This window comes from Eriocheir sinensis, chromosome 70, assembly GCF_024679095.1.
Source record: "Eriocheir sinensis breed Jianghai 21 chromosome 70, ASM2467909v1, whole genome shotgun sequence".
NCBI classification, from domain to species: Eukaryota; Metazoa; Arthropoda; class Malacostraca; order Decapoda; family Varunidae; genus Eriocheir; species Eriocheir sinensis.
In genome coordinates this window covers 6,703,238-6,715,874 of record NC_066578.1, presented here as the reverse complement: position 1 = coordinate 6,715,874, position 12,637 = coordinate 6,703,238, and the positions used below count along the sequence as shown (strand labels likewise).

Here is a 12,637-nt window from a genome sequence, read left to right as displayed (position 1 = left end):
GCATATGACCACAGATGTTGCGTCGACTAAACGAAACCTTACAACTTTTTCATGAGCCTAGGTGAAGTTTAACAAGTCCTCTGCATCGTGAACATCATAACCACTCATGAAAACACAACTAATCTCCTTCATGACCTTCGAAAACATCTATTGTGAGCGCCGGAAGCGTCTGAGAATTGGGGCTTTCATAGAGGTTTTGTTTATTTCCATATGTAGTTCCATAAGCCTAATAGGAGTTCGACAAAGCTCTCTGCACCGTGAACATCAAAACCACTCAAAAAAACCCGACTAATCTTCTTTATGACCTAAGGAAATATTTATTGTGAGCGCCGGAAGCGTCTGAGAATTGGGGCTTCCTAGAGGTTTTGTAGATTTCCACATGTAGTTCTATAAGCCTAATAGCAGTTCGACAAAGCTCTCTGCACCTTGAACGTCAAAACTACTCATAAAAACCCGAATAATCTTCTTTATGACCCCAAGAAATATTTATTGTAAGCGTCGGAAGCGTCTGAAAATTGGGGCTTCCTAGAGGTTTTGTAGATTTCCGTATGTAGTTCCATAAGCCTAATAGCAGTTCGACAAAGCCCTCTGCACCTTGAGCATCAAAACCACCCATAAAAACACGAATAATCTTCTTTATGACCCAAGGAAATATTTATTGTGAGCCCCGGAAGCGTCTGAGAATTGGGGCTTCCTAGATGTTTTGTAGATTTCCATATGTAGTTCCATAAGCCTAATAGCAGTTCGACAAAGCCCTCTGCACCTTGAACGTCAAAACTACTCATAAAAACCCGACTAATCTTCTTTATGGCCTAAGGAAATATTTATTGTAAGCGCCGGAAGCGTCTGAGAATTGGGGTGTAACTCCAGGAAAGGCCCGGCCACCTGCGTCCAGAGGGAGAGCCCCAGGGACGCAAGGGATCAGCCCGAGCCTAAGTTTTGTGCTGTAAGATAGAAGAACGCTCGTATCGGCCCCCCTATCCCCTCCCTTACTTCTCGGCGGGGGCACATTGATCAGGGGGTCGTGTGTGCTACGCCTCGACCTCTCTCCTTGGTTGTCTTACGGGTCATTTCCTTCTCTCTCTCGCTCGCTTGTTCTCTCTCTCGCTGTCATTCTCTTTCTTCCTCTCTCTCTCTCTCTCTCTCTCTCTCTCTCTCTCTCTCTCTCTCTCTCTCTCTCTCTCTCTCTCTCTCTCTCTCTCTCTCTCTCTCTCTCTCTCTCTCTCTCTCTCTCTCTCTCTCTCTCTCTCTTATTCTTTTCCATATATATGTATCAGTGTCTCTTTGTCATTTGTGTATCTTAGTTAAGGTAAAGTTGGGGACAAACGATATAGCTGCTCACGGCCTCGGTACACATCTCCGTCTCTCATACAAATAGTTTTTAATCTTTCCATCTTTCCATATATACGTATCAGTGTCTGGCATTTGTGTATCTTAGTTAAGGTAAAGTTGGGGACAAACGGTATAGCTGAGTGTGGCCTCGGTGCTCACCTCCGTAGCATTGGCCCTTGAGTCTGTCCTGTACCTAACGTTTGGGATTATATTGTATATGTTCAGGGATTTTACCATTTTTATTTACTTGCGTTTCCAGTGTAGAAAACATAGGGTCGTATTATCAGACATTTCGTCGTCCAAAAACACCTATTTGTCAAGGCTTTCGTAGGAGTTGTGGGCATTTCCAGGAGTAGTTTTATGACCCTGGTGGTAGTGTGACCCTTCTTCTGTACCATGAACCTGAAGTAACACTCATTAGAACCCGACTGACCCCCTCTTTGACCTTTAGAAATAGCTGATATGGGAAGCGAAAGTGACTTATAATACCGACCTATATAAACACTTCTGGTACGGATCAGTGTTTACTCTGACCAGGAAAGGCATTGAGGGTCACATTCTTAAACATTTCGGCTTCCAAGCACACATTAGACAAGGCCTTCGTAGGAGTTTTGAGTCTTTACATGGGAAGTCTTATGACCCTTTTTCTGTACCATGGACCTTAAAAAACACCCATTAGTACCCGACTACTCCTGCCATTCGGAAATCATTGATCTGAGAGGCGAAAGCGTTTGTGAATACCAACCTGAGTTTCACGCCGTTAATCGATACAATGCGGATATGTACACAGTAATGCTGGGGGAAGGGTCATTGATGGAACTGTCTTGGGTTAGTGTGTCTACTGATTAATGGGACTTTTCAACAGGTCCTGCCCCTTAAATCAATGTTCGTGAATTATGTAAAAGGTATTAGCAAAAGTCTGAACATTGAAACCTTGAGTAATGTTATAGATATTGACATCAGGTTGAATATTGCGGTTTTTTTTTTTGTTTATTATGTTTTTACCCATTAACTGCTGCCTTTGTTGTAGAAAAATATATCGGGAGGAGTTTAAATATTGCAGCCGTGAGTATTGTAAAAAGATATCGGTAATAGCTTGAGTATTGTAAAAGATATCGGCATAAATTTGAATACTGTAAAAATATCGGCATAAATTTGAATATTGTAAAAGATATCGGCATAAATTTCAATATTGTAAAAGATATTGGCATAAATTTCAATATTGTAGAAAATATCGGCATAAATTTGAATACTGTAAAAAATATCGGCATAAATTTGAATACTGTAGAAAATATCGGCACAAATTTGAATACTGTAGAAAATATCGGCATAAATTTGAATATTGTAAAAGATATCGGCATAAATTTGAATATCGTAAAAGATATCGGCATAAATTTGAATATTGGAAAAGACATCGGCATAAATTTGAATATTGAAAAAGATATCGGCATAAATTTGTATACTGCAAAACGTATCGGCATAAATTTGAATACTGGAAACGATATCGGTATAAGCTAGAATACTATAAAAGATATCGGCATGTGTGAAAAATGTGTTTGAATATTAAGTAATGTAAAAAAATATCGGCATTAGTTTGAATATTGTAAAAAGATATCGGGCACTAGTTTCAATACAGCAAAAGATATCGGTATTAGTATGAAAAAAGTGCTTGAATATTAACGTAAAAAAATATCGGCGTTAGTTTGAATATTGTAAAAGATATCGGCAATAGCTTCCCTTCAGACCCTTGCCATAACTTTTTTCTAAGACCACAGACACGATTACTCCGAGTCTCATTGTGGTTTCTTCCCGTTCACGGCGAAGATACCTCGTCAGACTACCACCAGGGTCATGAAACACTCCATGAAAACTCCTACAGCTCCTACAAGACCCCTAAAACAATGTACTAATAGAAGCGTTTGCGAGTATGGGTCCAGGTCTGGACATTCCAACCGTGAGTTACCACAACGCCACAGACTCGTATTTAAATGATCCCGCCTCGCACGCACGGCCGACTCAGGACCACCAAATATTACACAAGGTCAGACTCTCGTGGAATATAAATAGGTCTCATTATGTAGATCACTTTGATGGCGTAATTAATTGCCATATACAAGAGTTTTTTTATTCGAAGCTGCCGCGTGTATTGGAAGGACCTCGGATGAAAATTAAGCGTCATTTGATACCTCGGTGTTATTTATTGTAGGTTGAAGCATAGAAGCCCGCATGTGTGTGAGTGAAGACCCCCCCAAAAAATTAAGTGTGATAATAATATGTAGGCGATTCTACGGGTATGTTAATGATAGGAGTGAACAGGTGTACTTAGACAGGTGTGAAAGGCAAAGCAGGTTTAACTAAAGGTCGGCGCTTCTCTGTACTCAATTCAGGAGCAGTAATTAGCGGGCTTTTTTTTTTTCATTGTTGTTTTCTTGTTTTTTCACGCCCTTGAACTGTCTCCTTTTCTGTAAATAAAATAATGTGTTCTTAAATATGTTACCTCAGCTGTATGCAAGAACACCTGACACACACACACACACACACACACGCACAAGCACACACGCCTCCCTCACTACCCAGCCTCCCCGCCGTCTCGCCAACCACTATTACGCCTCTCAGTCGTCTCGTTCCCCTGGGTTGTCCGTCCCTCTGATATTTATGTCCGAGATTCTCCTCACCACTTCCTCCTTTCTCCCTCCCTCCTTATCTCTCCTCTTGAGCCGCCCTCTTCACTCCATACTTAACGCTTTCCGCTTTCTGCTCCCTCCTTCCCCCTTCCTTCCTCCTCTCTCCCGTTCCTTTCCTACCGTTTTCCTACTCCTCCACCTCCTCTGCCTCCTCCTCCTCCTCCTCCTCTCTGCCTCCTCTTTTTCATCTTTTATGTCGTTCTTTGTTGCTTTTTTTTTATATAGTGTATGGGTAAAAAGGTTGAATTTTCCTTTGATATTCGTGGGCTATATAATCTTTGTACCCCTTCTCTCTCTCTCTGTCTGTCTGTCTATCTGTCTGTCTGTTTGTGTGTCTGTCTGTCTGTCTGTCTGTTTGTATGTATGTATGTATATATGTCTCTCTCTCTCTCTCTCTCTCTCTCTCTCTCTCTCTCTCTCTCTCTCTCTCTCTCTCTCTCTCTCTCTCTCTCTCTCTCTCTCTCTCTCTCTCTCTCTCTCTCTCTCTCTCTCTCTCTCTAATTACCAGCCAACCTGTCCTGTCTTCCTTCCTGACAGAGCTCGCTTCCGGGGCCCTCTGGAGGATGACCCGCCCCCCATCCCTTCCCTCCCCTCCCCATCTCTCCATCCCTCCATCCCCTCTCCCCCTCCTCGACCTTTCTCTCCCTCAGCAGCTCCAGCACTCCCTTCCTTTCACCTTCCTCTCGCTTCTCTTCTCTCCGTTTCTCTGATAGTCTTTGCCCAATCTGTTCTCTCTCCCTCCTGCCTCTATCTCTCTCTCTCTCTATTCCTCTCTCTGCCTCTCTATTCTCTCTCTCTCTCTCTCTCTCTCTCTCTCTCTCTCTCTCTCTCTCTCTCTCTCTCTCTCTCTCTCTCTCTCTCTCTCTCTCTCTCTCTCTCTCTCTCTCTCTCTCTCTCTCTCTCTCTCTCTCTCATTTCCCTTTCTGCACCTAATTTCCTTACCTCCTCCTCCTCCTCCTCCTCCTCCTCTTCCTCCTGTTTCCCTATGGATTTCCTTCCCTCCACACATTCCTTTCCTTCCTTCCTTCCTTCCTTCCTTCCTTCCTTCCTGTCTCTACGAATTACCCTCCCTAGCTATCCACCGCTATGCCCTTGGCTCTTTCTCCTTTTATGCCCTTTTCTTTTCCTTCCTTCCTTCCTTCCTCCCTTCCTGTCTCTACGAACTACCCTCCCTAGCTCTCCGCCGCTGTGCCCTCGTCTCCTTCCTCTCCCTTATTCCTGCTCGCTTTTTGAACCCGCGATTTACCTGCGAGAAACACAATCCCCGGTGACTTGCCTCTCAATCTCGCATTCCACGTCCTCTTTCGACCTTCTTCGGTTTCCCTTCGTGTGTCTTTCGACCCCTCACTGCCTGCTCGACGTTCCTTTCTGATCAGCTTTCCCTAGCAGCCTCATCTCTTTTCTTTTCTTTTATTTCTTCTCTGCTTTCTTTCTTTCTTTTCTTCTCTCTCTCTCTATTTAACGTTTCCTCTGTACCGCCCCCGAGCTGTCTTCTTTTTCTTTGTTTTCTCTTTTTTTCTCTCTTCAATCACTCCCTCACTTTATTTTCGCAAGGTTTATTTTCTCTCTTTCTTTCTTTCTTTTTTTCTTTGTCTTTCTTTCTTTTCCTTCCTTTCTCTATCTTTGTTTTCTTTGTTTTCTTTCTCTCTCTCTCTCTCTCTCTCTCTCTCTCTCTCTCTCTCTCTCTCTCTCTCTCTCTCTCTCTCTCTCTCTCTCTCTCTCTCTCTCTCTCTCTCTCTCTCTCTCTCTCTCTCTCTCTCTCTCTCTCTCTCTCTCTCTCTCTCTCTCTCTCTCTCTCTCTCTCTCTCTCTCTCTCTCTCTCTCTCTCTCACGCTTTTTCCCCTCCAGTTATCATTTTCTCTCTCCTCGACATTCTCTCTCTCTCTCTCTCTCTCCACTCGCGGTTCTCCCTTCCTTATCTCCCTCTCCTATCTCCCTCCTTTCTTCCCTCTAATTCTTCTTCCTGTGTTCTCTGTCTCCTTTATTTCCTCTTCCTTTCATCCCTCTTTCTTTCTCCTTCTGGGACGTCGATATTTTGTTCTCCTTTTACCGCCTTTCAGCGCCCGCCTTCCTTCCTTTCGTTCGTATTTTTTTTACAGTGTTACTTTTTATTTTAGTTTGGCTTTTTTTCGACCCTTGCTGCCTTTGTGGTTCTTCTCCTCCTCTTCTTCTTGTTCCTCTTCTTCTTCCTCTTCCTCTTCGTCGTCGTCTTCTTCCGTGTCTTTTCCATATTAATTTTCTTCTTCTTTTTTCTTCTTTTTTTTGGTCTTCGCTTTTGTCCTTTCTCCTTTATCAGTGTCCTTTTGTGAGGCATGAGTTTTTTTTCTCTTTTTTCTCTCCTTCTTTCTTTCCTTCCTTCCTTCCTTCCTTCGTTCGTTCTCTCAATCCTTTCTCTCCTCTCTCCTTCCATCCTTCCTTCCTTCCTTCCTTCCCTCCTTTCCTTTCCTTCCTTCCTCTCTTCCTTCCTTCCTTCCTTCTATCCTCCCTTCCTTCCTTCCTTCCTTCCTTCCTTCCTTCCTTCCTTCTTTCCTTCCTTCTCCCTTCGTCTTTATCAGTTCCCTTTCTCTCCTCCGTTCTTCCTTCCTTCCTTCCTTCCTTCCTTCCTTCCTCCTCCTTTCGTCTGCCATAATGGAGTCGCTTTTTCATGTTTTTTCAAAGTTTATTTTCTTTACGTATAAACTTTTTTTTTCTGTTCTGTACTTTCTTTCCTGTTCCTCGCCATTACTCAATTTCATGTCATCAAGTTTGCCTGGATTTTTTCTTTCCCCGTTTTTCTTTTCATTTCTCTCATTCCTTCCCCTGTTCCCTCCTTTCTTCCTTCCTTCCTTCCTTCCTTCCTTCCTGCCTTGTTTTGTTCTTTATATTTCATCATTCTCATTCTACTCATTCTTTTTTACCTTTTTCCTTCTTCCTTTTCTTCCTTTCCTTCCTTTCCTTATTTGCTTTCTTCTTTTCTGATTTCCTCTCTTCCGTCTTTATCTCTATCTCTCCCTTCCCTTGTAACTACCTCCCTCCCTTCCTTTTCTTCCTTATTTCTTTTCCTCCTTTTTCCTTCCCTTCCTTCTTCCATTCTTTCCTCCTTCCCCACTACTTTTCCTTCCTTCCTTTCCTTTCTCCTTGCTTTCACTTCCTTCCTTCCCTTCTTTCCCTCCCCTTCTTCCATTCCATCTCCCTTCTCTCTCCTCTCCTTTCTCCTTTCCTATTCCTCCTTCTTCCCTCCCTCCTGCCATCTGTCCCTCCCTACCTTTCTTTCTCTCTCAGTCACCCTCCTTCCCAACCTCTTACCCTTCCTTCCATACCTTCCCTTCCCCCTCTTTCCATCCTCCCTTCCAACCATTCTCCATCTCACGCATTCACATCCCTCCTCCTCTCAGCCTCTTCATCCCCCTCATACTCACGTCATGATACCACTGGACCTTGTAGACTCTCGGGTTGGCCTTGATGCTGCATTCGAAATACACGTCGTCTCCCTCTTTGATATCGTTCATGTCCAGGTTCAGCCCGGCCGCCAGGGAGAGCCGCGGCTTGTCTGTGGGGGAGAGTCAAGAGCCATGTCACTTCCCTACGTGGGTGCTAGTGACTCCCGCCTTCCCTGTTGCTGCTACTACTACTACTACAACTACTACTATTACTACTACTACTACTACTACTACTACTACTACTACTACTACTACTACTACCGTTTCCTTTGTGCTACTGTTACTACTACTTATGCTAAAGTCTATTCTCTACTACTATTACTACTACTACTACTACTACTACTACTACAACCACCACCAACACCACCACTCCATCCACATATCACCACCCTCAACACCACTGTCAACACCACTAACACCACCACACCACCACAGTCATCACCACGCAACCACTCAAATTAACATGATGACCACCAATAATACACCACATCAGTCATCACCGTACAACCACCACCACCACCACCACCACCACAGCTGTTTCATTAGGCATTCATTATATTACCAGAGTATGTCACGTTCAGTACTATGCTAATGACCTTCGTTGTGGGTATAATGACCAGTAGTAGCAATCAGTGTAAAAGCCAGTACCGTAAATGATAATATGTTGTAATTTTGTGAAGTTTTGTGAGTTATATGAATGGTAGAAACATGTGTATTGCCTCCTGTATCACCATAATCACCACTACCATCACCACTACGACCAACTCCATCACCTCCATCACCTCCATCACCACTCACTCACCTCAGTAACCTCCATCACCACCACACTCATCACCACTATCATTCACCTCCATAGTTCATGTCATCACCACCACCAGTATCACTTATGTTCATTTTTATCACCAACACCACCACCACCATCACCACCACCACTACCACTACCGCCACCAGCGACCTTCCTTCTCTCCCTCTCTTCTTTCTTTCCTTCCTACCTTCCTTCCTTCCTTCCTTCCTTCCTTCCTTCCCTTCTTTTCGTATTTTCCTCATTTCTATCCCTCCCTTCATTCCTTCATTCACCACCACCACCACAACCACCATCACCCCCCCCCCACCCCCACCACCACCACAATGAACAACAACACTACACCACCACACCCACAATCCTCTCCACCGCGAGTAATATTTCGTTTCGTCACGCATGAAATAACTCGCAGTGACACGCGCATATACAGGTCGGGGGACAGGGTGCTGATAATTAGCTTTCATCTGTAATGCAGCAGCGAATATGAGGCTGCAAAACACACACACGCACACACAAACACACACACACACACACACACACACACACACAGACACACACAGACACACACAGAGACACAAAGAGACACACAAACAGAGAAACAGACCCGCAGATAGACAGACAGACAATCAGAAACACACACACACACACACACGCACACACACACACACACACACACACACACACACACACACACACACACACACACACACACACACACACACACACACACACACACACGCTATGCTATCGGAAGAAAAAAAATTCGTGTCGGGTGAGAGTATTAAAGAAAAAAAAGTGGTATAGAATAGTTTCAAAATACGGAACGCTACAAGCTTTGAGTGAATCCTATAAAATTGAATTAGGTAAGAACACACACACACACACACACACACACACACACACACACACACCCCTCCTTCCCCCCCTCAAACACACACACACACATACAGACACACACATGTACACACAGAGAGATACACAGACATACACTCACACAGACAGAAACACACAGAGAAACAGAGACGCGAACAGACAAACAGACGGACACACAACCCCTTAACCCCCCAACTCTTCCCATACCCCCCAACTAACCCCTCATCTCCCACCCCAACCTCCCACCCCACAACCCACGCCACCACCAACCCACCTCACCAACCCTCAAACTCCCCATCCCCAACTCGAACTAACCCCTCTTCTCCATACCCCAAACCCCATCCCCTCCACAACCCAAGGCACTACACCAAGCCCCTTCCCTACCACCCAACCTCTCCAGCCCGACCCTCATACTTACATCGAACGTCCAGCTTGAGCTTGTCCTCTTGTACTTGAGCGGGTAGCAGCGGGTTCTCGGCGCGGCACACCACGTCCTGGTTGTCGTCCCCCAGCGAGGCCTTCAGCTGCAGCGTGGAGCGGCTCACGTTGCCCTCCTGAAACACCTGACACCCAAGGACACCACTTGTACTCGAAGCCTCTCACTCTCTTTCAAGGATCAGGGTTTTTGGGTGTGTTTGTTAGGTTGGGCTTTGAAACGGGTCCTTGTTTTTCTCTACTACTTGTGCTTCAACAACAACATCAACTACTACTACTACTACTACTACTGCTAACGATTGACTTTGAATTTGGTGTTTTTTATTGTTGCTCTCCTGAAACTCCTGACACCCAAGAACACCACTTGTCATCGATGCCTTTCTCACTCTCTCTCAAGGATCAAGGTTTTTGTGTGTGTTTGTTGGGTTGGGCTTTGAAATTGGTCCTTGTTTTTCAGTGTTTCTGCTTACGATTGACATTGAATTTGGTGTTTTTATTGTGTCTAGTTGCGTTGGGCTTTGTATTGGGTGCTTGTTTTAATGTGTGTTTTTTTGGTTAGGTTGGGCTTTGTTTTGGTGATTTGTAGTGTTCCTGGTTCCGTTGGGATTTGATTTTTGTGTTTTTTTAGTGTTTTTGGTTACTTTGGGCTTTCAAATTCACTGTTTTTCCTGCAACATAGAGACACAAACTGATATACAAAAAAGGCCCTAGCATGATGGTCTCACATGGAAAACAGATGACAGCATTAACATATTCTTTAAGGTATCAATATTTTTAAGTTAAAAAAATGAAGAGGGAATTCCTTTTCATCATTTAACATGGAAATTGAACATCACAACCTTTCTTGCTAGTCATGTTGTTATTATTAAATACTTTCAACATCAAGATAATTAGCGGAACTCATTAATTAGGAGAATCGCAGGAAAATAAAAATGTAAACTCTGACACTATCAATTTCAATTACTGTACGTCTCCTATCAAAGGTTATGGGTATATAGGAACAATTATTAAACGTCTCTTATTAACAGGACACCTCTCCTCCCGAAATTGACCTCTCTTTTCGGCCACCTCTTTTTTTTTGTAGGAGCAGCGAGTAGCGGACTTTTTTTTTTTTATTATTGTTTCCTTTTTATGTGCCCTTGAACTGTCTCCTTTGTTGTAAAAAAAAAAAAAACGTTCTGCGTATTTAGGAACAATTACAATACGTCTCTTATCAAACGTTGTGCGTATATAGAAACAGTTACTATACGTCTCTTATCAAACGTTGTGCGTATATAGAAACAGTTACTATACGCCTCTTATCAAACGTTGTGCGTACATAGGAACAGTTACTATACGCCTCTTATCAAACGTTGTGGGTATATAGAAACAGTTACTATACGCCTCTTATCAAACGTTGTGGGTATATAAAAACAGTTACTATACGTCTCTTATCAATCGTTGAGCGAATATAGAAACAGGCTGCGGAGAGCGACGGAGCGAACCTAACATTTTGCACTCCCAACATACGTAAATGAAAAACGGTTGTGTTGAGCTGCCTGAATGCCGCCCGACGCACACCTCTCGTCCCGCGGGGTAATGAGCACTTGTTTCCTTTTAATGAACACCATTCTACTGTAATGAGCAGCTGGGACCCCGAAACCCTTGTAATGGCTGGCAATCAACGTGACGCCCTGCCGGGGAGCGCTAAAAGATGCGGGAAAAATGTGCTCCAGGAATTGTTACATACGAAGTGTTTGCTGAATGGTATAGCGATGTGTTTACGCGTGGATACAGCGTTAGTGCGGCGTGCAGGGCTGAGGGATGGGCTGTTAGGGTACCGTGTGTGTGTGGGGGGGGTGAGGGGTAGGGGGTTGGGGTTGGGGATGCTTGGGGTATTGTTGGTGGGGGGGGGGGGGTTGTGTGTGTTGTATGAACCTGGATGTGATATACGGGGCAAGTGTGTGTGTTGCGTCTAACCGTTTGCCTGTGTCTCTGTTGTCTGTCTGTCTGTCTTTCTGTGTGTCTGTGTGCGTGGGGTGAATGTGTGTGTGTGTGTGTGTGTGTGTGTGTGTGTGTGTGTGTGTGTGTGTGTGTGAGAGAGAAGCGTAAAACAGACGGCCAACAGCAGCTTAGGAACACCGTATGACGTAGGTTCGGTTAATGGGTGAATGAGGGAGGTGAAAATAGTCGGTTTATATATGTGTGTGTGTGTGTGTGTGTGTGTGTGTGTGTGTGTGTGTGTGTGTGTGTGTGTGTGGCGTCGTTGTCTTGGAACTCATGTTTACGGTGGAGATGTGTCACCTGAACGCCCTTCATCTCCAGTGCGTAAAAATGACATGAGCTGAAAAATAATGATGAATAGATTTTGTTTTTTCGGACCGCCCGTGTTCCCGGTACTGAAACAAACGATCGTGAATATAAGGCAGTAACAATGGCTCTGTTTCACCATCTCCAACAGGGAATATAAAAGCTACGATTGATATTTCTTTTCCGGTATAAAACATCGCAGCAAAACATCCACCAACACTTACTAAGAGGATTAATAAGTCGTCTGCTGTATCTTACGGCGTGAAAGGCTACTCGTAAATTTGACATCCCCGCTCTCTCTTTGCCATTCGTCAATACACTCTTTTACAGCGACAATGATCAGCGTCTTTTTTCTCTTGTTTTTTTTTCCCTTTGAGCTGCTTTCTTTACTGTAATAAAAAGGGATGAGTTTTCTCGGAGGCGTGTGAAGTGTTGACGAGCGGCGGTGTTCAGAAAATCCCACACGAGCAAGGACTTGACGACCCCACGACCCCTGAGAGACAACGGATCCGTGCTGCGTCGAAGGGTGATTTAGTTCTACGTCTAAATCTTTGGACTCTCCGGTATATGACCACAGATGTTGCGCCGACTAAACGAAACTTTCCAACTTTGGACGTGATAAACTCCAACAGGGCTCCTACTTTTTACTCTTAATAGCCATAGATCTGTAGCCATATTGTAAGCTAACTGATCTGCGCTGCGTCAAGGAGAGATTTTGTCCTTGTTTAAATCTCTGAACGCGACAAACACAAACATGGTTATCACTCTTGGGTGTCTGATAATCGTATATTTATAACTGTACT

The 12,637-nt window shown here is 44.1% G+C and overlaps 1 protein-coding gene across 1 annotated transcript in view; it reads right to left on the bottom strand.

Moving 5' to 3' along the window:
• LOC126988683 (nephrin-like) overlaps positions 1-12,637 on the bottom strand; it is a 193,637-nt gene that overhangs the window by 36,556 nt on the left and 144,444 nt on the right. The window contains exons 7-8 of the mRNA XM_050847037.1: positions 9,529-9,673; positions 7,415-7,545 (exon numbers count right to left, since the gene is read on the bottom strand). Coding sequence (XP_050702994.1) covers positions 7,415-7,545; positions 9,529-9,673 — 276 coding nt within the window. The remainder of the gene's footprint in view (positions 1-7,414; positions 7,546-9,528; positions 9,674-12,637) is intronic.